The sequence below is a fragment of the Pogona vitticeps genome, chromosome 2 (assembly GCF_051106095.1).
Source record: "Pogona vitticeps strain Pit_001003342236 chromosome 2, PviZW2.1, whole genome shotgun sequence".
Lineage (NCBI taxonomy): Eukaryota > Metazoa > Chordata > Lepidosauria > Squamata > Agamidae > Pogona > Pogona vitticeps.
In genome coordinates, this window is record NC_135784.1 from 141,609,311 (window position 1) to 141,637,162 (window position 27,852).

Genomic DNA, 27,852 nt, shown 5'->3' on the forward strand with positions numbered 1-27,852 from the left:
CACATGGACATCATTCTTGGTAACGGGACGCAGTCCCGAAAGCATGGCTCGGAAACCCTCCAAGAACCCAAGTCCGCCACTCACACAGTTTGAGTTGCCCGGTGGAAGGAGGAGAGCCCGGGCAGGAGTAAGTCACGTGAACTGCTAGTCACGTGATCGCCGGGGAATTCTGTAAGCTCAACTCCGGACTTGGCGCAGGCAGCTGCTGGCGGCAGTTTTTGAGCCCGGGTACGTATTATTTTTCTGCAAAGGACGAAGCAGTCCTTGGGTGGCTTTTCCGCCTGGCAAGGAGAGAGCCTTGTTGCCTTTAGGACCTTTCTTCGCCGGCTGGGCGAGAAGCAGCGATGTGGGGCTTTTAGGGTGGCAGCACGGCTTCCTTTGGCAGGACTCCACTGTTTTTCATATCTCCGTGAAACAAGTCTTGATTTAAAAAAAAAAAAAGCTGTGTCAATGGCACCGCTCTGTGAAAAGTTGCTCCTGCTGATTCCCGCTCCATCCCCCTCCTGTCATGGCGCTCTTAAGAACACAGGAAGCTCTTTTGAAAAAACCCAGTAGGCAGTTTTAGGGCAATAGTAGATTTTAGGCGTGAAGCATTTGTCGAATTGTCAGGGTGCTTTTGTTAACACAGTTGTCAGTACGAATGTCTGCATTTAAATTCGCTTTCACGGCATTGTCTGCTTTTCATCTTCCCATAATACCTACTGTATAGCATGGCCAAAGCTTTAAGACTGCCTTTCCTCCTAGCTGAGGAAGCAGAGCGAGTTGCTGAGACTACAGCTGCTAGAATCCCCCTGCCAACATAATGTCATGGTGACTGGGGGATTCTGAAAGCCAGCAGACCAAAAGGGGAAAAAAATGAAACTTGTCTAAATGTGTAAGGAAATGGGCTGTATGTCTGCAAAAGCTTATGCTATCTTAAACCTATTCATTTTAAAGTGCCACGTGACTTTTTTATTTTGCTGTAAGAGACTAAAATAGCTATCTTCTTGGACATTTTTATTAGAATCTTGAGATCCACCTGCCCAAGTGATGTGCCCTTAAAAGTAAAAGAATCCTGAGCCCAGGAATCTGTTCTGCGTAGCAGAGTTGAAAAGAGCACACAGTCCTGTGCAAAACTCTGCTTCTGATTCCCCAGAGCTCTCTTATTTTCCGTAGTATAATTTAAATCCGGGAGAGGTGGTAATTTAAATTGCTGCTGTTCCTTAACAATCGTTAAGTAAGTGGAGGCCAGATAGGGAAACATAGGAAACTGCCCTAATACGAAGGCAGGCACCGCTCCATCTTGTCCAATATTTTAAACTCTTGACCACCAGCAGCTCTGTAGAGTTTCAGCCAAGGATCTTACAACATCCTGTCAGGAGATGGAAGTCATTGAGACTTTCTACAGATAAAGCATATGCTGTACCGGAGTCACAGGTACCATCCTAGGAAACTCCTGTGATTGACTACGTACCCTTAGAGATCTACCCTGTATCTGTCTGTCCTCTCTCTTTCACAAAGAGAGTGCAGAAACAGGAAAGGGATTGCTAGGTTAACTTATATGAATGTTCCTTTTGAATACTGATATTTTGTTGCATGTTGTCTCGTGAATACCAGGAGTAGCAGCCCAAGGTCCTGCTGTGGCTCCGGAGGCACATTACTGGGACCTCATTGAGCTGATGGAAGATGGTAGTACTGTTCAGTGCATGGCGTGTGTGTGCATTCTGGGTATATTTTTAGTCAGCCTGGTTGACCTTTTGGATCTTGAATTCAGAAAAACAACAAAGTCTGAGAAGCAGCCTGCAGACTGTGGTGCCTGGAATGTACACGTTAGGCAATCTGTGTCTTGAGTTCTTCATTTCTGAGGCATTTATACATGAAGTGTCTACTTCTGCATTTCTTTTGTAGCTGGAGACACCAATTAATCCTATGACTACTGAAGAACACATGCCTGCCCATCTTTTTCATGGCAGCAATGCTACTGACTAAGAAACTGGAGCAGAAAGGGCTCAGCGTGACTGCATTGATTTCTGTTATTATCACCTTGATTGTTGTTCTCTATGTTTTTGGAGTCGCTGAAGCACTTATGGCTGCAATGAGCCCTGGAGCCCCATCAGAAGCAGAAAATGCTTGTTGGGGTAGGAGCAAATGCAGAGAAGCAGAAAAGAAGCATGATGGGAAACACGGAGAACCGCCAGAATCCTTTAGCAGCTCCAGTTTCCACCCTACAGAGTGTGACGTCCCTCCAGACAACCGTTTTGACTGTGCTCCAGAGAAGCTGGTCTCCCAAGAGGAATGTCAAGCTCGGGGCTGCTGTTACAGCCCTGTTTCACGCAAGCGCCCTACCGTTGCCCAGCCTTGGTGCTTCTTCCCTCCTAGCTATCCTAGCTACAAGATGGTGAACTTGACAACCACTGAAATGGGCTATACTGCCCGCTTGACCCGAGACAGGCCCACTTTCATGCCAGATGACATAATGAACTTGCAGCTCGATGTGGTCTTTGAAACGGAGAGTAGGGTTCACTTTATGGTGAGTAAGGGCTGTATGTAGAAAACAAGGGGAGTGAGACACGTGGTCATTATTGCTAGATAATAAGTTCCCTGTAAAGATTGAGTGAGGGCTGCATCGTTTCAGATGTTAGGAGGATTCCAAAATATTTGCAGAGACAGATGTTCCACTTCCTAGTTGTAAAGAGCCTAGCTTATTTCACTTCCACAGGTGAACACTGATTGCTTCTCATGAGAAATACAGGTATTATATCATTCTCAGAGAGCACCAAAAATGTTTTGAATGTGGATGCGGGCCTTAGTGACCTGAGAATCTCAGCATTTTTATTTTTAAAAAGTATGCTTTCAACAGTTACTCGTATCTTGGGAGATGAAGAGATGACTTGGTAAACTTTTTGGTATTTGATGACAATAGTAATTATTGCAAATAATAAGCAGTACAGAATAAATCATGTAGATATTTCAAGTAAGCATAATGTATATTGCTTATATGATTCGTCTTTTCTACCCACAGAAATTTGCAGTTGGTCCACATACACAAAATTAGTTCCTGTGACCCAGTCATGTCTGTAGAAGGACCCCAAAACATGTTCTCCTTTTGCTTGTTCTCCCAGTTAATTGCTCTTCAGTGTTTTCTTCTGTAAATCACGAGACTTTTCTCCATAGGATTATATTCAAACCTGTAATCCTGTTTCTTTTTATTCTCTCACCACAGCTTAAGGATCCAGCTAACAAGCGCTATGAGGTTCCTTTAGAAACCCCGCAAACAACCAACAAGGCATCTTCAATGCTCTACTCTGTACAGTTCTCAGACGATCCCTTTGGCCTCGTAATCCTTCGGAATTCAAGCAAGCGGGTTCTGTGAGTAGCTCGTGGCTTTCGATACCACAGAGTTTGTCCCTGTGTTATACAGTGGTGCCTCGCATAACGATTTTAATTGGTTCAAAAAAAAAAACGTTATGTGAAACATCGTTATGCGAAACACCATTTTCCATAGGAATGCATTGGAAACCGGTTAATCCGTTCCAATAGGCACGGATTGCCGTCCTTAAGCGAAAAAACCCATAGGAAACATCGTTAAACGATACAATGTTTCCTCCATTGGAATGTATTGTAGCTGACTCAGTACATTTCAATGGCTTTGCGAAGTCAATTTTTGCAAAATTAAGTGTGTCATAAAAGGGTCAAAAATGGTTTTAAATGCTTGGATTAGCTTCTGCACCCTCTAAAACGGATGCAAAAGTTAATTTGGCTTTGATCTGACTTTTCGTTAATTAATGGTGAATTTTTTTCCCCCCAACTTTTGACAGCTGTCAAAATCTGACAGCTCCATTATTTCCTATGGGGGAAGAAAAATTCACAAAAAATTAATGAAGACTCAGCAACTGTTCTAAATTCTTGGGTTCGTTAGAGGATCCCCTAAGTCGTGTGCAAACCTGATTTGGCTTTGATCTGAACTTTCGTTAATTTATGGCGAATTGTTTTCTCCCCCATAGGAAAGCATGGAGCTGTCAGATTTTGACAGGTCCATTGGTTCCTATGGGCCGGAAAAAAAAATTAACCATAAATTAACGAAAAGTCAGATCAAAGCCAAATCAGGTTTGCACATGACTTAGGGGGTCCTCTAACGAATCCAAGCATTTAGAACCGTTTTTGACCCTTCTAAGACACTTTTTTAATTGAAAAAAAAACATCGTTAAGTGAAGCAGGGGACCTAAAATCGCATTCGTTATGCGAAGCATGGTCCCAAACTTCGCTAAGCAAAAATCGCCCATAGGAAACATCGTTATACGGTGCATATTATTTTCTAAAAAAACACATTGTTATGCGAATTAATCGCTAAACGAGGCAATCGTTAAGCGAGGCACCACTGTATTTGCCTCCCAGGGCATCAGCTTAATGAAAACAGAAAAGCTGATTGAGGGTAACATTGGATTGAAAGCCTCCAGGGATGAAGACCATTGCCCCATGAGGCTTGTACTTCTATTTAGTATATCTTAGATGCCAAAAGGCCAGTTCTAAGTGTTATGTACCAGCAGTCTACAGTTTGTAGCTCAGCATATGTCTCTGGTGTATAGCTAGTGTGGTAGAGTGGATAGAGTGACAGACTAGGACTCAGACACCTGGGTTCAAAGCCCTGTTGGGCCTTGGTCACTCACTGGGGAGGAGTGACACTAATAAAGTCACTCCTTAAATATCTCACTTATCTTGAAAACCCTATTAAGATGTGACTTGATGGCACATAGCACAGATAGCATGTATGTCTCCAATAAGCACTGCACACAGTACTGCTTTAACCAGTTTCCAAACATGTCTTGGTATCATTGACATACCAACAGTGTGTATATATATATACACTGTTGGTATGTCAATGATACAAAGGCATGTTTGGAAACCTGGTTTTATACAGTATATAAATAAATATATTTCCAAACATGCCTTTGTATCATTGTCTCCTTTTTTGAATACAGTTAGTCGAGCTGAGATGTCCAGCTCTCCGTCTTGCCCGGCAATTTTTGACTCCTTTCAGCCTGTCACTCCTGACACTGTCGCCAGGGCGCTTGATCGCTGTCGTGCCACCACCTCCTCCCTGAACCCCTGTCCGGCCTGGCTAATCAAAGCAGCCAGGCCTACAACAACGGAATGGGCCACTGTAATAATTAATGGGTCTTTCCTTGAGGGCAGGTTTCCTTCTGCCCTCAAGGAAACACTCATTAGGCCCATCAGGAAGAAACCAAGTTTGGCGGCGGACGAGATTGGCAATTATAGGCCCGTCGCCAATGTTTCTTTCCTAAGTAAGGTGGTGGAGAGGGTGGTGGCCGATCAGCTTCAAGCGCACCTGGATGAAACAGATGCCCTGGATCCATTTCAGTCGGGCTTCAGGCCGCGCCATGGCACAGAAACGGCATTGGTCGCCCTGTATGATGACCTACTGAGGGAGGCTGACAGGGGCAAAGTGTCCCTGCTGGTCCTCCTCGACATCTCAGCAGCCTTTGATACCATTGACCACGGTATCCTCCTGGGGAGGCTCTCCGAGTTGGGAATTGGTGGCCTGGCATTGGCCTGGCTCCATTCCTTCTTGGAGGACCGCCCCCAGAGAGTGCAGCTTGGGGAGAGCGTCTCGGCCCCGTGGAATCTCAATTGTGGGGTCCCACAGGGGTCAATCATCTCCCCAATGCTGTTTAACATCTATATGAGGCCGCTGGGTGGGGTCATCGGGTGTGGAGCCCGGTGTCATCAGTATGCCGATGATACTCAGCTCTACATCTCCTTTCCACCTACCGCAGGAGAAGCCGTTCTGTCCCTTCAGCGCTGCCTGGGGACCGTACTGCAATGGATGCAGGAGAACGGGCTGAGGCTGAACCTGGACAAGACGGAGGTACTAAGGGTGGGTGCCCCCACAGTCGGGAACTTGGGAAACTCCCTCTCTTTTGAGGGGGGTGACCCTTCCCGCTAAGGATGGGGTCCGCAGCTTGGGAATCCATCTTGACCCGGCGCTCACTATGGAATCCCAGGTGACGTCGGTGGTCCGAACCGCCTTTTACCATCTCAGGCGGGTGGCCCAGCTGCGGCCCTATCTTGATGTTGGGGCGCTCACCACTTTGGTGCACACGATCGTAATCTCAAGATTAGACTACTGTAATGCGCTCTACGTGGGTCTACCTTTGAGGCTGCTGCGGAAACTTCAGGTGGTGCAGAATGCGGCGGCCAGACTTCTTAGTGGAGTGAGAAAATACCAACATATCTCGCCCACTCTGGCCACATTGCACTGGCTGCCCATCCGTTTCCGCATCGACTTCAAGGTGTTGATGCTCACGTACAAAGCCCTAAACGGTTTAGGGCCTCGATATTTGGAGGAACGCCTTCTACCACCAAGTTCTACCCGTGTCACTCGCGCGAGCCAGGAGGTGAGGTTGAGGAGCCTAACGCCGAGGGAGGCCCGGAAGGAAAAGACAAGAAGTCGGGCCTTCTCGGCGGTGGCTCCTCGCCTCTGGAACAACCTTCCCCCGGACATTCGCGTGGCCCCCTCGCTGGGTATTTTTAAAAAGCAATTAAAGACAATGATGTTTCGGCAGGCCTTCCCCCCACACCCCCTTAGCTAATCCTGATTTTCCTTTTTTCTTTTTCTTAGTGTATAATTTCATGGTTGAAAGTTTTCTTCTTTGTAAATTCGTTTTTAGTTATTGTTGTACCCCTGTTGTGAGCCACCTAGAGTGGTCTATTGACTAGATAGGCGGGATATAAAATCAATCAATCAATCAATCAATCAATCAATCAATCAATCAATCAATCAATCAATCAATCAATCAATCAATCAATCAATCAATCAATCAATTGACATATATTTGTATATAAAACCAGGTTTCCAAACATGCCTTTGTATCATTGACATACCAACAGTGTATATATATATTTGCATAAAATAAGGTGCACATTCAACCAAGAATGGGGACCTTCCAGTCCTCCAGATGTTGCTGGACTGCAGCTCCTTTCATTCCTAGCCTGCATGGCCAAAGATGTGGGATGATGGGAGCATCAGTCCAACAGCATTGCAAAGGGCCTGGGTTGCCCATTCTTGCCTTAGATATGTAGCAGGAGAAGGTGCCTCTGGTGGCTGGGGCTCTAGCCTGCAGTTAGGAACTGCCAAATTCCATTCCAGCCTTTACTACGTGCAGTGTTTAGAAGCCTGGAATAAGACCCCTTCCGTCTCCTTTTCTGGTGAGAAAGAGCTGGCGGTGCTTGCCAAGGTGCTGCAGTTCATTTTGGTCAGAAGTGTGTGTAGAAATGGGAACTAAAGTAGACTCCTCTGGATATTAGGCACCTTCTCAGTCAAGGCTTCTGTTTTGGTTTAGTTTTGCTGTTCTTTGGATAGTTAGAGTGCATTCAGACAACCAATAGCTTCTTACAGGTAATTGACCTACAAAAAGCTCACACAGTCGCCAACCATTTAATCAAAATATCTGTTGAAATGTCATGTGGCAGGTTTGGGGGAGTGACAATGTAAGGGATAAAGAATTTTTTGAATTACTTGCTGGAATTGTCTGCATTTTGACCAACAGGCTCAATACAACAGTGGCCCCTCTGTTTTTCGCGGACCAGTTCCTGCAGATCTCCACCTCAGTACCATCACCTTTCATCTCTGGCCTGGGTGAGCACTTGACCTCACTCATTCTTGATGTCAATTGGACAAAGGTTACCCTGTGGAATCGGGACATACTGCCTGTGGTGAGTCACAAAGAGTGACAGTGTGAGGTTTCTCTGGGAGAGCTAAGTTTTGTAAGGGTGCTACAAAATTCTAATGAATTATTTTGCAGTAAATCATATATAGTAATAGCGTATTCGTTGTCTGAATGTCTGACTTGACTGTGACCCAGGATTCTTGGGGATGAAGGAATCTCTATGAACCTCTAAAACCAGGTTTTCTTGTACCCATTTAAACTTGGCTTAGTTGTGTATCTTGACTCTGCACATTTTTTTTTTGTTTTTAGCCTTCTGCCAACTTGTATGGGTCACACCCCTTCTACCTGGCCTTGGAAGAAGGTGGTTTAGCTCATGGAGTTTTTCTGCTAAATAGTAATGCTATGGGTAAGTACTGAAGTAAAGTGCTATGTGCTATGACACTAATGAGAGTTGGAATACAAATTGAATAAACAAATAAAAAATAAATAAAACATATCCTCTGTATATGAAGCAGCTTGCATGTCACTGGATGAAAGCCTTTTACTTAGCATAGTCTTACTATGCCCATTTTAGTCAATGGAACTTACAGAGTAGTTGATTCACGAAATCCCCATTGATTCAGTGGGCCTGTTTTAGTGTGACTTACTCTGCTAAACAGCAGGATTCCATCTATTGAGTACACTAACAATACAGTATCCCTGGATCATGCACTACAATTTAGCAGCATGGGGGAGTGGAGGCTGGGGAATCATGCTGCCCCCAATACCACATCGCTCAGGGTCTGTGTTCCTGTGGGGGGCAAAATAGAATGAAATGAGTGAGCAATTACTGGCTAATACTTTTGATGTGATTCTACACAAAAGGGATCCTCCCAATTGTAGGTTGTGGTGACATTAACTACCAATGATGTTTGTAGTTGCATGTTGACCATGAAAGTAAAATCTTGGTAGTGAATGTACAGTCTAGCTGGCAAAAGGGCAAAAAGGAGGAACCTGGGAACTACAGACCAGTCAGCCTGACCTCAATCCCATGGAAAATTCTGGAACAGATTCTTATGCAACCACTATGCAAACATCTAGAAAACAAAACAGAAATCACTAGAAGCCACCATGGCCAGACTAATCAAATTTCATTTTTTTCCATTGGATAATCTCCCTGATGTTGTAGACATGATATATCTTGACTTCAGCAAAGCTTTTTGACAAAGTGCCCCCATGATATCCTGATTAGCAAGCTAACCATGTGTGGGATAGATAGAACAGCTGTCAGGTAGATACACAGTTGGTTGCAGAATCATACACAGAGGGTGATGATTAATGGCTCCTTCTCAGACTGGGAGGAAGTAACAAATGGAGTACCCCAAGACTCAGTCCTGGGCCCAGTGCTCTTCAACATTTTTATTAATGACCTGGATCAGCGGGTACAGGGAATGCTAAACAAATTTGCAGATGACACAAAATTGGGTGGAATAGCTAATGCTCTGGAAGACAGAAACAAAATTCAAAATGATCTGGATAGGCTTGAGCACTGGGCTGGAAACAAGAGCTGGACTCCATGATCCAAAGGGTGCCTTCCAGCTCTGTAATTCGATGATGATGATGATGATGATTATGATGATTATGATTATTATGATTATTATGATTAATTCATTATACATGCAGATGTGATCCTCCAGCCCAGCCCAGCTCTGACATGGAGAACAACTGGAGGAATCCTGGACTTCTTTGTCTTCCTGGGCCCAGATCCAAAGAGTGTGGTGCGCCAATATATGGATGTCATTGGTAGGCACTTTTTGCCTTCTTTTATTATGAAAGAGTAACTCGTGATTTGGCGAAAAGCCTGTTTCTCATTGTACTCCATGTAAAGAAAACCACATGCTGGCCTGTTGTGGGCCTTATGAAGAGGTCTTTTTCTTAAAACAACAGCACAGCACCTAGCACTGTGACTGCAAAAAGTCCTGCTTGGCCAATCTTTTCTCCAGATGGGCACTCTGGCTCATTCTGTTAGGTTTTTTTTCCTGATAGTGCACTAGTGGTCATAGAAGACAGTTACTAAGAGGCTGAAGAAGCAAAAGGGTCCCCACCGAATGAATGTATCACATCAGGCCTTGCTATTCTGAACACTTCCTTGGGGGTCCCTCACTGGATGCTATTTCAGCTCTTGTGTACATTTTTCACTGTGGAACAAGCAAACATTATAACTTTAACTGAGGAACGGTACCCTCCTCCTACCTGAGATGGTCATCCTCTTCCACCGAGGGCCCAACTTCGGGAGGGACACACGTGGAGCTGTGAGGGAGGAAAGGGGCACCCTCCTAGCCAGCCAGATCAGCCGAATCAACCCTGGCGATCCATGGGGGTGACAGATGTCGCAACCAGATCACCCTCACATCTGCAGACATGATTGTCCCCATGGAAGTGTTTAAGTGGCCAGGAAGGCTTAAAATCACTTTCAAGAGAAAGTCTGCATCTTTGAGGGGCTTTAGTGGGTCTTTTCACCCTTCGTTTGGAATGAATATCATCCTGTGGAAAAAATGCTAAGCACGGAGGAAGGCTTCAGGGTCTGAGGAAAAACAAACAATACTGACGTTCTTGCTCATACATTTCCCTTTTGCCCTGGCCTGACCCCAGCTTTGGCGGGACCCTGCACAACATATATGGCCAAGTCCATCCATGTTTCCGTCATGACCAGCTGACCTGGCAGGACTGTCAAGACAGCTAACAGTGACGGCTGTGCAGCTCCAAGCCAAGTACGAGATGACAGTCGTATATATGAGAGGCATGCCAGTTTCTAGCCACTGTTTTAATTTCTTTTATTGCCTGTAACGTAGCTGCTGGTCAATGACTGTAATAAACACTTATTATTATTATAGCTGCTGTGTGCATTGTGGGATATTAACACTGCAGCTACATGCTGTCACAAAATGAGGCTTTCAGTGTCTTGATTTCCAAAGTGGAATCCAGGGAAGGCTCAGCAGAGGGGGCTGGCCTGCCAGGGTGCTGTGGCCCCAGTAGACGCCTGAGGGTGCTACAGCCTCAGTGGGTGCAGTGGCCCAGCCGTTGTCATAAGATGACCCGCTCATGGGTTTCACAAGTTTTCCCACTTGAATGCATTTTGTGCTTTTTCTTTAAAAAAAACAAACCACACAAACCAGCCATGAACCCTGAGGACTGAAATCATTGGCAATCCTGATCTGACATACCATTTTCTGAAAAAGAATTCTACTCAATATATTTGTTAATATTTCTTGTTTTTATTTACTGCAATACAAGAAGCATTAATGAAAATATTGTTCCAGGAGAGATGGGAGTGATAAGTCTCTCTCTCTCTTTCTCTTTGTGTTGACACATTTTTATTAGACCTTAATAAGTTTCAAAATATATTTTTAATGGAACAGTCCAGCTATTTAAAGACAGCATATTTAAAACCGTTTTAATCTTGGTTTTTAATATCTCTTTCTCTCTCTCTCTCTCTCTCTAATCTCTCTCTCTCTCTCTCTCTCTCTCTCTCTCTCTATCTATCTATCTATCTATCTATCTATCTATCTATCTAGAGAGACAGACAGACAGAGAGAGAGAGAGAGAGTTGGGAGATTCAGTAGTTTATTTCAGAAACTCTCTTTGTTTTCTCCCTTCTCCTCAGGGTACCCGTTCATGCCCCCCTACTGGGCCCTAGGATTTCACCTCTGTCGCTGGGGTTACACTTCCACTGCTGTCACTCGGGAGGTAGTGAAGAACATGACGGCAGCACACTTCCCCTTGGTAGGTGAATCCCCTGAGCCCCGTCCAGGACAGAGGGTCCCTTTGACGCAGCACAGCTGCTGGGCCTCTGTGGTAGCTGAACAAGAAGGGAACAGGCTGTCCTCAATGGGGAAGAATAGTATATCATGGAAGGAAGAGAGTGGCCTGTACCTAATGTCCATTCCTGGACTTCACAGGATGTGCAGTGGAATGACCTAGATTATGCAGACGCAAAGAGAGACTTCACTTTCAACCAGGATGGTTTCTCAGATATGCCGCAAATGGTGAACGATTTCCATCGTCAGGGTCGGAGGTACGTCATGATTGTGGTAAGTACACAAAGCCTGGATTTTCAGCTGGTGAATCACCACCATTCAGTGGCTAAATTCATCTTGATCCTTCAAGGAGCTGTCCCCTGTTCCCCTTGGAGACCTAGCGAAGAGCATGTTAAATCAAAATAAGTTTCCCTTTCCCCTTCCTACGTGAGAGCCAAGATTAGAAAGAGCTGACATTACAGTCTGTCAGGTAGAGTCCCTCTGAGGTTCAGATCATGTGATAAGTAGCATAAGAATGGAACTGTTTCAGAAGGAGAAGTTTACTAGGCTGTTTGTGTTTCCGTGTCCCACCTGATCAGTCTTGTCTTAATAAAGGTGTCTCTTTTTAGGATCCAGGTATCAGCAGTTCCGGCCCTTCTGGCAGTTATAAGCCTTATGATGAAGGCCTAAAGCGAGGGGTCTTCATCTTAAATGCAACAGGACAGCCTCTGATTGGGAAGGTGAGTTGTGGGCTAGAGCCATGGGCGCTGGCAGGCCAAAGAGGTCCACTGTACTCTTGAGCAGGGGGTTCAGCTAAAGCCCAGTCGGGTGTCTTAGGGGAATGGAGCACCCAGAGGCAGGCCATATTCTAGGGAGGCCTGGCTGAGGAATAGTGACCAAGCTCTGCCTTCCAGGTTACTCTTTAGTGGGGCAGGATAAGGCGGAGGGGAGGGAAAGCAAAGCGACAGCCGCTTGTAGCAGTTTTGTCTCTCACTTGTAAGGGGCTTAATTCAGTCTTCTGTTTTGAAAATGGTTACGATCCTCCTGAAGATCAGCTTTGTAACCTTGGACTGATGCTTTAATCTATGCTGGCCCTTGATGCCCCGACAGCAGCATTGGCAACACATCCATGTGTTGGGCCAGCTTTGACCTGTCTTGAGTTAGACTGATTTGGAAGCAGATTTGAAGAGCACCCAGAAGCTTCTGTTGGGGTTAAATGTAGCACCTTAGCAGCAAGCCCAGATCATATTGTTTCAGTATAGAAAAATTTGATTGCCATAGAGTTAATCAAAGCTGTTGGTTATGACCTTTAAAGTGCAAAGGACTTAATGCCTGGCTATCTAAAGAGCAGCTTGTTCCTTCTGGACTTCTCTGGAGGAAATGATTACCTGCAGAGGCCAGTTTGACAGGTACACACTCCGTTCAGAATTACTGTCATTCCCCCCCCCCCCTTCTGCTGCCTTTAGAAATGGTGTTGAAACGCATCTTTATAATTTGGCCTTTTGCACTGTCTCATGTTCGAAATGGAGGTTAAAAGCACATGGCAACTGCCAACCAGTAAGATAACAGGAAAAGTATCAGAATAGATCACTCTTTTCTGTTTCTGTTATAATTCAGCTACACAATCTCTATAACGAGAACACTGCCCTTTAATAGCACGAACCAAAGAAATTAGTGACAGTTCCCTGAGGAGCCAGGAGTCCTACTATGCCTTGTGGAAGAGTTAGGCTGTTTAGCCTTAGGCAAACTACTATCTCATGATGCTTTACAGGTTCAGATGGAGCTTAAAAAGTTCCAGTCATGGGGGTTACCTAACTATTAATGTCTATTGCTGCAGACCTTGTCAGCTTATTGAGGAGCAGATGTACTAAACTCCGTTTAGCTTTTTTGACTAAAGCTTCCAGAATTCCAGCTGGCCTAGTTCCCAACATACTGCTCTACAGAGGTTTGCATTAAGACTCCCATAGTTCCCCCAAACTGCCTCAGGCCTGTTCTAACTGTAGCCTCAAACATGAAAGAGGATCAGTAGCATATTATCCTACTGTCTCTGTGTATGGTTCACGAGCTGCACAGTGGCAGAGAAAAAGGCAATTCAAAGGGTGATTAAGACGGCCCAAAACATCGTTGGCTGTTCACTCCCCTCTTTGGAAGAATTGTATAAGAACAGATGTAAGAGGAAGATATCTAACATACTGAAAGACTCCTCTCATCCGGGATATCAGCTCTTTAAACTATTACCATCAGGAAGGAGATTCAGGGTATTGAAAGCAAGGACAAGCAGATTCAAGAACAGTTTTTACCCAAGTGCAGTATTGAGTTTAAATGTGGGGCCATAGGTTTTTGGTGGATTTTAATTGCTGAGAGAAAACGGGGTATCTATATTTGGATGGTGAAAGTTGTGTATATTTTAACTTTTTTTTGTAGTGTTGTCCAGTTTTACCTTGGGGAAGAGCACCTCATTTCGTTGCACCCACTTGTGAGCGCAATGACAAATAAATTTCTTATGTCTTATGTCTTATCTGTGCCATAGAGCCTTATGCAGTATTACCAGTGCTAGGCAACATATGGAAGATCAGATGCCCAGTTACGCCGATGGGTCCCTTGAAAACGTTTGTTCCCCAGTTTCTCATTAAAGCTGCAGCCCTATTGCCTCCCATGAACAGGAATGATGTTTGTGCAGGTACTCTACAACACCCATGTGACTTAGCAATCTTGGGAATGGCACCCCACACTGGGTAACAATACCTTGACCACACTTTGTGATGTCACTTTTTGTCAACTTTATAAAGTCTCCAGCAGAGACTTTAGGTAGAGTCATCATGTCCTCAACAGAGGAAAGCAGCTTGGCAACAACTGCTGAAAATCAAAAAGTGGAAAAGACAGAAGACCTTTCCTCCAACAAAACAACTGGGGTGAGGAAGTCAAATCTATTTCACTGGACTGAGCAGGATGCTTCCAACATAGAGGTGGTTGAGGAAAGTTTTCTTCCAGGTACTCCTTTTAAAAATCTGCTTGTAGGTTTCCCAAAACATCCTATTGGGCATCCTAAAATATACCTTTGTTTTTTGGATCCTAAAGGGTTGCTTTAATAGTCTGATTTCATTGCAGAAGTACCAAAAACTTCTGCAATGAAGTGGTAACTTCTGAAAATCAAAAAGTGCAAAAAGCAGAAGAGCTTTCCTCCAACAAAACATCAGGTCAAGTATTCTAACAGTTTGGAGACTGAAATAGGTGGCAGGGAAGGATCACCAGTGACCACAAGTTACAATGACTCTGAAGAAGATATGAAATTGGAGACATGACACCATCATCAGAAATGGAAGATGAAAGGCAGCTTCATCCAGCACTTTGTCAGTGGCTTGTGCTTAGGAAAGGAAAACTCCAACTTCAAACCCCCACTGAGGTGCCGCCATCATCCTCCATGCCGTGAGGGAACAGGCCGTGTAGGTGGGACTCGTTCAGCCCTGAAAGGCAGCCCATCTAGGAGAAGGAAAACTCTGACTTCAAACCTCCACTGCCTTGTGGCTATATCCCCTCATGGAAAAGGCATTAGGAGTTAACCTCGAGGCAAAATCCAGAGCCCGAGTCCCGGAGGCAATTTGTGTCGTTCTGGCAACTCCTGCGACGTTGCTGGAACCAGTTGTATTGGCTCTTGCCTTTCCATTGTACTGTTTCAGTGATGTGGAGAGGGGGGATTTGCTGCTTAGGTAAAAAGCCTATCCTCCACATTATTTTACCCAGGTTTCGTACCCTGGAGAGGACACTCCAGCTTTGCGTACAGCATCAAAACACTAGACACTGTTCCAAGTCCTCCATACAGAGCATGTTACCATAGTCTCCCGAGACTGAAGAATGCCTATGAATGTGTGTACTGTTTTTGTGTTTGTATTGTTACTCGACTATTTGTAATGACTTAATGTATTTCACTGATGTTCATGCTGTGTATACGCTGGGCTCTTTTCTTGTTCCATCTTTTTTCCCCAAGAGATTTTGGAAGACTGGGGTTACCAGTGATGCAGCAAGGTTGGGTGTGAACTCTGCAGCATTGTGTCAACACAAAGTTTTCCCAGGTGCTTCTAAGTCAGAGCTCTGGCCTTTTATCTTCCAGGTTTGGCCTGGGCCCACTGCCTTCCCTGACTTCACCAATCCAGAGACACAGCGGTGGTGGCAAGACACGGTCAAGGATTTCCACGACCAAGTGCCTTTTGATGGAATGTGGATTGTGAGTTTCTTCTGCTCATTCTCTCATGTGGCTCTCAGGAGCCACTTTACGATCGGGAGAAAGATCCATACACAGAGTTCTCCCAAATCCCTTGTTTTCAATAAAATGCATACTTAGAACCAGGTCCTCTTTTTCCTTTCTCTTCCTAGGACATGAACGAGCCATCAAATTTTGTGGAAGGTTCCCTGGAAGACTGTCCTCCCAACAAGCTTGAAAATCCACCTTACGTGCCAGGTTAAAAAAGAAAAAGAGGTTTAAAAAGTTGCTAGCCTAGATGGGGTGTTGCTAGTAAGCAGAGTGTGGGACTGGAGATTCAGAAAAGGCCTGGCAGCTGTACCTGTGTCAGAGAGATGCTTTGTCCAGGACAGGGCTCAGGGGATTCGATTAAAGCTATTAAACTTGGTAGGGCAGGAGTTGAAAGAGCCAACAAGAAAATAAGTCACCTTAGGGAATTTTTTGCCTGGGCCATTTACCTATTCATGAAAACTAAAGCAATTTAATAAGTTAGTGTTTTGATCAGTGCACTGATCATTATAGGATTAGCTGTCTGATGAAGCCATGATTCTCCCACCCCACCCTCTTTCTACATGACACATTCATCAGCTTCTCAGTCTCCAGTCTGAAGCAGGAGGGTCAAAGATTCCTTTATCTGCAGAATTCCTAGACCCACAAAGCAACTCCTTCAGTTTCACATGTGCAGCACGGCAGCCAAATTCATGGAAATGTTCCGTGAACAGCTTGGAAAAGGGACCTTTTGCATTTCAATAGACTCCCCCAGCAAACGTGGCTGCTGTGACTGCTCTTATAGGGCACTCGAACTGGGCAAATATGCAGCGCTGAAGATCAAGATCTAAATAGCAAAAGGTGCTGCATTCCTTGCTAAGCTTATGATGGGAATTATTATTCTAGTGCAGATAAATAAGAATCCAAGATACCACCTTTTTATTCTTTACTACAAATAATAGATAGATGGGGGAAATATTTTGATTTCTTCATCTGCATTCAATTAAATCTGAAATGGATTTGCCATTTATAGTGTATGATCCTTGAGAAGAACATGGAAGAAAGGTAGTGGTCTTACTTCCATGGTCCTTGAAGAGTGGGAATGCAATGGATTAGGGTTAGATGGGTTGCTCCATTGCTAATGTGTGGTGCAGTCCTCTGTATATCTATTCAGATGGTGCAATTTGCTCCCAAATCCTATGCACATTTAATTTTGAGTAGACATACAAGAGCTTGGGTGTTAAACTCCCCCTAGTTATAAGAGCAGAAATGTGCAAATCGCTTAAGAATTAATTGCTACTATATTTAGCTAAAGGTGCAGAGAAATGGGGCATGCTTTTCAGATTTTTGTACGGAATTCCTGGACAGTGGAAAAGTTGTACTGTTTTTAGCTGTGCACTGGTAGTTTATTTTCTTGATTTTATCCTGGTCTTGTTTTAATTGGGGTTCTAGCTGCATGGCTAGTGACGTGTGTAAATTTGACAGTTAAGATTGTTAAATTATTGCAAGAAAACACAACTGATGAGCTGAGTAAATATGATTTCTCTGAAGAAAGAAAGCCTTGATAACTTGTTGGACACTGGAGTACAGGCTGTTTCAAATCTCCACTGGACTGGAGATTTGAAACAACTTGCAGTCTTTTCACCATCCAACTGCAATGATTGAATTTGGATTTTGGATTTGTTTATTTTTTAATAATTCAGCTGTTTAGGGCTCCAAGCATTCAGGTGACAAAGCACTGAAAGAGCAACAAGGTCAAGTCTTATTGGGTGTTCTTGACATAGTCCTAAGGATGAACTTGGAGGCATAACCATATACAGCATTCGGACTCCATGGTATCATTCCTGTAGCAAGAGATGCCTGCTTCTTGGAAGGCTGAAAATAGGCATGTGTTTGAAAGGTGTTGCTGGGTTTTCTCCCCCTCACAATGGCTGCTAGAAATTACTAATCTCAAGAAAGCTGAGTTCAACGTTTCCCTTGAGACCCTGACCCATTTAACGGCTTCTTTGCTTATACGTTTTCCTGCCTTTTCCACTTACAGGTGTGCTAGGTGGATCCTTGAAGTCACGAACTCTTTGTGCTTCCAGTAAGCAATATCTATCTTCACACTACAACCTCCACAATCTATATGGGCTAACAGAAGCCATCGCATCACATGAGTGAGTATAATCAGAAGCGCTGTAGTCTGAGTTCTTAGGGATCCTAGCTCAAAAACTCCCTAGGTATGGGGCTGGAAGAACAATGTTGCAGACCTACTGTATGTCTTGATTGGGTACCTGCATTGGTAAGGCTTTTTCAAAGGTGAAACACTGCTAAATCGGTAAGAAGTCAACATCTGGCTAAGATTGTTTACTACAGCAAATCATGTTCTGCGAGTAGTTTTTGGACCCAAGTTGTTCATCTGTTGTATACAAACACAGACAGTGCAGGAGGGAGCTGGAATGATCCAGGTTCCAGTTCTGCAGGTGTAGATTTCCAACCTCTGTACTGGCCTTCTTTTCCCTTCTTTTCTCAGTGCTTTGGTGAAAGTTCGAGGAAAGCGCCCATTTGTGATCTCGCGCTCCACCTTTGCCAGCCACGGCCGCTATGCTGGCCACTGGACTGGAGATGTCTTGAGCAACTGGGAACATTTATACTACACCATACCAGGTACAGCTGTTCGTAGTACTAACCCTGCAGCCCTCCTCCAGATCCTGTTTCAATCTGTGCCTCTTTCAACCTGTTCCAAATTTCCATAAGAGAAAAAAGGTGAACTCCTAGCCTCAGAGATAGAGCTCTCCTTTGGGGCCAGTTCTGTGTCGTCACCAACATTATCTCACACAGACAGTTCCAGGCCAGACTGTCCCTCCCTATGCCCTGCACTAACCCTGCATAAAAGGGATTTTCTTTATCCATTGCATGCATCTTCCTTTCTTTACCCCAGCGGTGCTGCTGTTTAACTTCTATGGTGTGCCACTGGTTGGTGCTGATGTCTGCGGTTTTGTGGGCAACACATCAGAAGAGCTCTGTGTGCGTTGGACTCAACTGGGTGCCTTCTACCCCTTTATGCGAAACCACAATGACCATAAGAACATGGTAAGCATGGTGATGGACCAGCGATGGACAGGTGGGCAGGCAGGCGGGCAGGCAGGCAGAAGGGGAAGACTGTTAGAATATGCTATAGAGGATTCATCTACAATTTCTGTGACTTTTGAAAGAGTCAAGCCAGGATATGGGAGTGGTGGACCACTTCCTTGGAATTTATTGATGCCCTGTAATATCTAATGCCAGGACAGAAATAGCTTGTCAGGGAAGTCTTCACACTTCCAGACTTTCAAGATGTTGCACCTTCAAGCAGATGTGTGCCAAGTACAGCCCTTCTTGTCTAGTCCTCAGCAGAGATGATACCTCTTCATCATTGCATTTATAAAGCGACAAATCCTAGGATCTTTCCGTTTCTTGCCATTGCAAACAACAGATAAAGACTCAATTGTTTGCTTTGGATAGGAATGGGGAATATGTAGCCCTCCAGATATTGCGAGACCGCAACTCCTATTTAGGGAAGTCATGCCATGTCAGCTAGGACTGATGAAAGTTGAAATCTGGCAACATTTGGAGGGCCACGTCTTTCTTTCTCAGCTTTTGTTTCCTCTCACCCTTCTAGCTTTCCCTCTCTAAAGTAGAAAAGGAATCAAAAGATAGGGTGGTGTCCTAGCTGTATTAAAAGTACCCTGTGATCCACTTGTATCCACAGGGAGAGCGCACTGAAAGGACCTCATGGCAATTACCTGCCCATTGCTACCTAATACGGTAACAAAGAAAGCCGCTCAGTGTAGAACTCAGGTATACAACCAGGACAACAGAAAACTAGAGAAGGAAGTCTTCTGTTGGTCACAGAGGTCACCTTAGTACTCTTTGTTCTGCTCCGGGTAAGAAAAGGAAGACCTATATATTGTGCAGTTCCTTGCTTCTGTGAAGTGAACTGCAGAGCTTACATGTCTTTATTTTGTTGCATTTTATGGTCAGTTGCTGAAATCATAGTTAACTGGACTCCACAAACTGAGTCTGCATACAATGCCCTTCTTGGGTCTTTTATGTGCATACTCCCTTATAAAAGTATTCAGAATGTCAGGCTTATTCTCCAGTAAGTGAATTTAGAATTGTAGGCATCATCATGGTTTGATTGCATATAGTGTCTTTTCAGTTTTTCATGCCCCAAGAGCAGTTGCATGGATTTATTTTCACATAATGTGAATTTCATTTATTTTCATTCTGATTGCCTTGGCGGTTCAGCTGGATTTCACAATGGACTTTGAGACACTTTCAGCACTTGGGAATGTTACTTTTTACAACTCAGAGAATCTCCCCATCCAGCCAGGAACGTAATGTCTGTGATCTCTGGATGCTATGCAACTGGGTGGGAAAGTAACTCCTGCCTGGGGGGTTGTCTGTCTCCCTCTGTTTCTTATGATGGTCTAATTTCATGTGGCTAGTTCTTGGCCCTGCACAAGGATAAGAACTGACACTATGAAGGCTGGGGTAGCATCACAAGTTGTTGCCTAAACAACTTCCCGGGCTCATGTGTTTTGCTTTGGGTAGGAATGGAGAATGTGTGCTGTTGACTATGGGATTAGGCCCTATGAGTCATCTGTTTCTCCCAACACTAGTAAAGTCCTTCTCTTTGAGAGTGTAAGTGTTGCATAGATAGAAGAAACATGTTGGTGAAATTACAAGTCTCCAGTCAGGTGCATATGTGAGTGAGAGAGGGGAAAGGATGCTCTGGAATGCAGCCTTGGCAGATCTAGGCGATGCCATTTCTGCTGTGACACAGTGCATGCCATTTGCTTTTTTCTTTCTGCTCTGTAGCCCCAGGAGCCCTATGTCTTCAGCCCAAAGGCCCAGCAGGCCATGAGAAGCGCCCTCTTCCTGCGCTACTTACTGCTGCCTTACCTCTACACCCTCTTCCACAAAGCTCACTCTGCAGGCGAGACGGTTGCCCGGCCCCTTTATCTGGAGTGAGTCACTGGACAGCTGTGCTGACAGTGGGGGGACTGGTGTGGTGGGTCTCCTCTGGCGTGGGATTCGTGACTTGGGAGTGAGAACCCGTTTTGGATTACAGCTCCCAGAGTCTCCCAGCCAGTGTGGCTGCAACGCTGGAGCATTATGGGAGTTGGAGTCCAAAAAAGTAACTTTTACCAACTCTGCTACAGAGGAAGAGTTGGATACTTAGGTGCCAAAGAGCAGGAGAAATCCTGAAATTTCTATGGTTGAGGAGTGGCACACCCTCGGTTCTGGAGCTCTGAATCTCTTTTGTAAAAGCACTCGAGCAAAATCCTTCCCAATGTCCGCCAGAAGAAGAGGCTGGGGTGGCGGGGGAAGAATGCAAACACAGGCTGGGAAATGTTACTTCTTGATCACTGTACGTTCTTCAACTCTCCGCAGTGGTTAGAGCAGGGAGAGGAACAACTTTACAGTGAAAAAGGATGGGGGTTGCTGGTTCATTTTTTTGGCTTGCTTCTTGTCTTGGTGGGTTGGTTGATTAGTTTGACTGCATTCTGTGCAGGTTCCCAGAAGATCCCAATACGTGGAAGGTGGACCGGCAGTTCATGTGGGGATCTGGGCTTCTCATCACTCCTGTGTTAGAAGCAGGGAAGACAGAAGTCAGTGGTTACTTCCCTCCAGGGACGTGGTACAACCCTCTGACTGTGAGTGTTGCTTCTTGGGCTGAGGGGCTGGGCATCTGGGGTCCCTCAGTGGACGTGAAGTGCTGTGGACAGAGATAGTTGCTTCCTGCCCCCTCCATGCGCACGTGTGGGCACACACAGACACACACACACCAGGTTCTTTCAGCTCCAGATACAAGTTCTTCCACAGAGTCAGAATTTCTGTATGTATCTTACTTATGCCCATTGCTTCACATCTGATGATGTTCACGCTGTTGAGCCTGCATGAGTGGCTGGCACCCAACAGACTTGGTTGGGTCCTTTGCCGTTCTCCTCTGCCCGCCATTCTCTTTCTCCGGGATGCCGTGTAGCTGACATGAGGCTTGGGTGCTTTCAGGGTGGGAGAAATGGTCCTAGCAGAGTGAGGTGAGGAGTCACCTCACCCTGCTTGCCAAGAAGCAAGCCCTGGTGGGAGACAGAGAAATGATTTCAACCCTGAGTAATACATCATTTTAAAGTAGCAGTGAGTTGAACTTGTGGATGAATGGGAGTCCCTGAAGAAATCTGGAAATGACTGTAATGGTACAGGACTTTCCAATAAAGTGGGCTCACAGGGGGATGGAAGAAAAACAGCAACCTTTGCTGACCTCTGCTAAAACTGGTTTTGGTCGCTGTGAGCTGAAATGCAGAAGTGTTTGCCCATTGCTGAACCACTGTAAAAAGGATGGAGCATTCAAATGACAGACATGTGCAAAGAAAAATCAGCTGTGAATGCCTGCATTTACACTGGGGTGGGTAACCACTAGAGGTGTAAGGACTGCACGCATCCGTTCCTGAATCTTGGAGAGCTGCACCTGTTCCAACAGCCTCCATCCAAAAATAGGGGGAGTGACTGCAAAGTCTAATTGCATCACAGCGGGAGATGTCTACTGACCTAGGGTTGTTTAGGGGTTCCAGAAACATGACAAAATTGACCCCACGCCCCATAGAGGGCCCAAGGGGGCTTCCTGAGCCATACATTTAGGGCATGCATTAAGCCATACATTTAGGGGTGCACAAAAACGGTGAAGGGTTTATTAGATCGCCTTTGGAGCCATACTCAACCTGTAGGTTGGATGTTGCCCAAACCCCAATCTAAATATTTATGTGAGCCCCCCAATTACGTGTCACCCAGTGGACATCAAAATCTTAACTGTGTATCTCTGGCTCTTTAGGGATCCACCATACACAGCAAGGGGCAATGGATTCTCCTACCAGCTTCACTTGACACCATCAACGCCCATGTACGGGCAGGCTGCATCTTACCCTTGCAGGTGGGTCACCTTCACCCATCCACCACCCCATCCCTCACCAGGGTGATCCCGTATCCATGAACCTGCCTCTTCTGAGAGAATTGAGGCAGGATACTAGGTGCTGCTGCAAGGGTCTTGAAGGAGGGGGTGGGTTGTTCTTGCTGTTTGCAGCAGCTGAGGGGCACGTCAAGGAAGACTCCTCAGTTAGAGAACAAGGCTTCAGCACTGGGATGTACCTTCTTTCACTGCCTCTCTTCCCAGGAACCTGCTTTCACAACCACCGAATCCCGCAAAAATGGAATGATTCTGGTGGTGGCTCTGACAGAGGATGGGGTGGCCAGAGGTGACCTGTTCTGGGATGACGGTGAAGGCCTGCTGACCTTTGAAAAGGGTGATTACACACAGATCGCTTTTCTGGCAGGAAATGTAAGTTTCTGTGGGAAACAGATTTCATCCCAAAAGTAGAGCAGAATTATTTAAGAGTAAGCACACAGTGGTTACCTAGATAGCTCAGTGAGCTAGGTTTCTGGCTGCGGAACCAGAGGTTGTGGGTTCAGTTCCCTGCTGTGCCTCTCGGAGAAGCCAGCCTGTGACGCCTTGGGCAAGTTGCACAGTCCCAGGGACACCCTCAGAAGAAGGGAAGGGTCAACTACATTTGAATACTCTGCACCTTGAAAACCTTGGGAAGGCTTGCCATGAGTCAGAATTGACTTGTTATGGCACACAATGATTAGTATTATTATTAGACACACATTTGCTCTTTGATCTGTTGGCATCTGCCTTAAGCCTTTGGGGCAGGCTAGAGCCTCAGGCCAGACATGACCAGCAACATGAAAGGTATGGGTATTGCTTTCTCCCTTAAGCATTGCTGTGCAGTCTTACTGATGTTGTTGAATTGGAAAAGCACTTCCTGACAGATGGCTTCTAGTATTAGCACTCAAGAGATGTTATGCAGCTTCATTTCCTTCACTTTTCTAGTTTGGTCCCAGTTTTGTCTGGTCTAGTCTGGTCTGGTCTGGTCTGGTCTGTTTTGGTGATGTGATGAATGAAACAGTAGGAGAATGTAGGAGGGTTCCAAATATTTTATTATTTATTACATGTGTTTCTGTCCCAATCTTTCTCCAGTGAACTCAGGGGCAGTGTATTTTGGCTCTCTTCCTGCCCACTTTATCCTCACAACAACCTGGTAGAGTAGGTGAGGATGGGAGAAAGTGATTAGCCCAAGATTGCCCAATGAATCCTCATGGCTCAGTGGAGACCCGAACAAGAATCTCTCAAGTCCCAATCCTGTACACTAACTGCTAGTCCATGGTGGCTGAAATCCTGTGTTCCAAATCACAACTACAGTAGACCCATTGAATCAATGGGGATTTGGTGAGTCAGCTTCTCCATAATTTCCATTGATTCAATGGGCCTACTTCAGTTGCAAACATACAACAATAAGCAACAGGCTTTCAGCCCCTTGCTGTTAAGTAAACAACAGGGATCTCTTGTCCCCTGTAACATTCTGTGAGCAAGGCTAGGTGCCTCTTTGGTAACAGGCTCATCTGGAAGCACAATAAGTGCAGGAAAGATATACAGTCTCTTTCTCTGTGTGTCTCTGCCAAAGGCAATTGCTTCTAAAAGTAGAATTAAATATCAGCCATCAAATAATAGCAGTATCACCCAGCCGAGAATGGGAGAGGCCAAGGAATAACATACTGTAAGTCCTTGCATGGATCCTGAGGCTGTAACAGCTTTGTGGAATGTGTGAACTGGTTGCCTGCCAGGCATTCCAGCTCATTTTCAGAAAGGCACCCCCTGTTCTACCTGCCCTTCACTTCTGCTGTTGAATTGTAACTAAAACAAGCATGCATGGAAAGGGCAGCAAAAACAGGATTGGTGGCACGTCCTGTTCTTAAGTGCAGTGGTTGAATGAGAGGACTGCCAGCTGAACCAAGTTTGTCTCCCCCCCCCCCAGGGCTAGGCTGGTTGATTTATGCCACTGGCCCCCTGGAAGTTTTGCTTTCTTTGAGAGGAGAAAGCATGCATTGTTGATTTGGTTTTTTTTTGGTACAACAGAGAAGCAAGCCAGGCTGGCTGCCACTGTAAGACATGTAATGCATTTATATGTAGCTTGCAGTGTTGCAGTCCCCATCATCCCAAACATGGCCAGTGGGAACTGGTAAAAACTGTAGCCCAAGATTTCTCGAGGGCATCAGGTCGGGGAAGGTTGCCTTATATTTTCCCAAGTGTTGTTTCTTAGCTCGACAGCTCTTCTCAAAGATCAGGCAGTGGGATTCCACTGGCAAGGCAATGGGATGGTCAGGGTGTTGACATGGAATAATACATGTTGCCCTACACTACAGCAACTCCCACAAGTGCCAGCCATTTCCAAGAAATTTCCAAACAGCCAATCTGTGTCTTCGATTATGATGCTGGTGAAGGCGAGGCGACATAAAGGCATGTTGTGACTGGCCATAAATAACTACGATGGCACTGGCAGGAGATCTGAATACATACTTCATACTGTCATTATCTCATTCTCCTTAGGATAATGTAGTCCTTTGTCTGGTTCTCTGATGGCACAGATCCTAGTTCTGATCTGGTAGCCGATACCTGGGACATGTTATTTCGAGATTCCATGGATAGGGAAAGCCGGCAAAGTGATTCTGTGCCCTCCACCCTGAATTTCATTTCATTTGATTTGATTTATGTACTGCCCCATGAATGCACATACTACTCTGGGCGATTTAAAATCACACAGACCCCCACATAACAATACATGCAACAACATGGCAGTTTTTAAAAAGTCATACAAAAAAAGAAAAGAGAGAACAAGAAAATAATAAAATAAAATATTAATATTAACAGCATCTGGGAGACTCTGTTGTTGATGGCAGCTTTGAATAGTTCTGTTTTGAACAATTTTCTGAACATAAGGAAGGAATCTCTGTTGGTAACCTATTCCAGAGACTGGGGGGCCGCCACCAAGAAACCCTCAGATGCTTTGTTGATGTAGTACCTATACGTCTCGTGGTAGTATCTGATGATTTCACTCCTGTTCCTCCTATGTCAGGGTGTGCTGGTGAATGAGATTGTGCGGCTCAACAGCCAAGTGGATGGGCTACAGCTCACAGATGTGATGGTTTTTGGTATCCTCAGTCCTCCTCATGAGGTCCTGGCAAATGGCGTCCCGGTCTCAGACTTTTCCTACCGCACAGATACCAAGGTAAGCAGGTCTCAGGGCTCTCCTGCTTGGCTTGTGAGGCAAAACAGGTTACACAGCAGTTCAGCACTCAAGGCCTTCCGTGGATCTGGCACAAGCTTTTGGAGCTATGAAGTATATACAACACTTGTAAAATACAGTATTTGGGCAAAGATGTGGAAGACAGGAGCTGATTAGGGGAAGACTGCCAGGGGTTTTAATGGTGTTCTCTTCCATTCCCTCTCCTCTTCCAAGATTACTGGTCCCAGGACGGCAACCTTCCCCAACCCACTGCTTTTGCAGATATTCCAAGTGCAAATGAAGGGAAGACGTGCACCTTCTCTTGGTTATTCATTTGTTTTGGCATACATTCCTGTTTGGCTTCATTCTCGGGACATGCAGCTACACCTTTTAAAACAAAATACTCCCTGAAACCTTTAAGGATTTGTTGGATAGGAGAGCTATGATTTTGCAGTTCACAAACCAATGGTAGTTGGCTTTGGTCAGAAGTAAGGGTGGCCTCCATGGAATTGCCAACAGGAGCACATGAAGCCAGAGATAAGCTCACAGCCTGGCAGAACTCACAGGGTGGTCCTGGTTGTATGAATTGGGGGTCTCTTATGTGAGGTCACTGCAGTAGTTCACACACACACACACACACAGTACTACTCTGCTCACTAGTTTGTGAGACCGTTTGTGGTCCCACAGTCTCCCAAAGACCATTAATACTGGCCAGGCTCAGCACTTGGTCTCTTAGCCCTCCCTGTGATCCTAAGATGATTCCTTTGGGCAGCTGCCACTTATTTCTTGATATCCCTTCCTCAGATCCTTAACATCCCAGTCGCTCTGCTGATGGGGGAACCATTCGTCATCTCCTGGTCCTGAACAAAGAAGAAAAGGCTCACCAGTTCCACTACAACGAAGAGCAGAAAGCAAGCCGTTGACATGCACGTGATGTTGTCTGTATCACAAAAATAAAGACAAAAGGATTGCAGTGCCGCGAAGACTGGCAGATGTATGTTTTCAGATTTATTTCAGCTTTCATGGGTTACAAGCCACTTCATCAGGCACGAGGTGAATTAAATGTGTCACGTTTTAAGGTGCCACCAGCCTTCCATTTTTATTTTTGTGATATACACACTGAAACAGATTAGGCACAGGTACCTTTTTGAAAACTGCTATGATGTTGTCTGTACACAACAAACACCAAAGGGCATTTTGGTGGCCTATTGGAAAATGCCTTTTAAGCACAGAACAGTTTCCTGTTCCCTTTTGACATCATGGAAGGCCAACCAGAAATCCTTAGGAACTTCCCGCCATCTTCATCTAAAACAAGCACTTGATGATTTTTGGGTTTCGCTGGAGGCTACTGAGCTTTGTAGCAAAGTGGCCTGAAGTGTGTGGTTTTGCTTTGCTTTGCTTTTGAAAACACATTTTCATGGAAAAGGAGATACAGTAACTGCCTGTTTCTTATGATGCAGGCTCCTTTCCAGAGTCAATCAGATGGAAGAGTAAATGTGCCCAGGTATGCGTGTACCATCCAGGTGAGATTACCATATTAACTGCCATGGGCAGCTCCCCTTGGCCTCAACTGCTGGTTTTTATGCTGGCTGTAACAGTGCAGGACCAAACTCCAGTAGTAATAAGGGGGAGTGGAAGGGAAGGTTTCTTTGACTGGGAGCAGAATCTTTGGCAATCATGGTGTGCATTTTAAACCATATTTTCCCTTTTTGAAGCATATGCTTGCAGGCATAGCTAGCAGAGCTGGAGTTTCTGCATGCATGGGGCTTAACACTTTCCATGTCAGACCTTGTTACATCAGAATGGAGATTCTTCGTGGGGCTCCTCTGCTTGAATGAGAAAGATGTAGAAAGCATGTGACCTGCTGGAAAGAACATTCTTATCAATCCGTACTGTGATAGATCCAAAGAAGAACTGGGAAAACTCAGGGAGAGCAGGAAGTTCCTTTGCCTTTGAAACCTGCAGGATACTTTCAGTACCATTTCTTCAGGCAGAATTGTATATTTTGTAACTCCAATAAATATCTCTCTTAAATCTTGTAC

General features: G+C 45.2%; 1 protein-coding gene across 1 annotated transcript; it reads left to right on the forward strand.

Moving 5' to 3' along the window:
• The first annotated feature begins 81 nt into the window (after nucleotides 1–81).
• Nucleotides 82–27,849, forward strand: GAA (alpha glucosidase). Its single transcript, XM_072990702.2, has 20 exons — nucleotides 82–228; nucleotides 1,888–2,509; nucleotides 3,203–3,348; nucleotides 7,548–7,713; nucleotides 7,977–8,073; nucleotides 9,330–9,449; nucleotides 11,311–11,429; nucleotides 11,606–11,737; nucleotides 12,073–12,183; nucleotides 15,552–15,665; nucleotides 15,815–15,899; nucleotides 17,710–17,827; nucleotides 18,184–18,317; nucleotides 18,592–18,743; nucleotides 20,514–20,662; nucleotides 21,211–21,352; nucleotides 22,525–22,623; nucleotides 22,864–23,028; nucleotides 25,661–25,813; nucleotides 26,615–27,849. Exons 2-20 carry the CDS (start codon nucleotides 1,946–1,948, stop codon nucleotides 26,672–26,674), a joined length of 2,826 nt encoding a protein of 941 aa, XP_072846803.2. The 5' UTR covers nucleotides 82–228; nucleotides 1,888–1,945; the 3' UTR covers nucleotides 26,675–27,849.
• Nucleotides 27,850–27,852: the final 3 nt, after the last annotated feature.

Excerpts from the sequence above, each read along its gene's own strand:
- GAA (XM_072990702.2), top strand. The coding sequence starts at position 1,946 with ATGGCAGCAATGCTACTGACTAAGAAACTGGAGCAGAAAGGGCTCAGC. Across the intron at positions 11,738-12,072 it reads GGAGGTACGTCATGATTGTG|GATCCAGGTATCAGCAGTTC; the intron begins GTAAGTACACAA and ends GTCTCTTTTTAG. Across the intron at positions 15,900-17,709 it reads AAATCCACCTTACGTGCCAG|GTGTGCTAGGTGGATCCTTG; the intron begins GTTAAAAAAGAA and ends TTCCACTTACAG.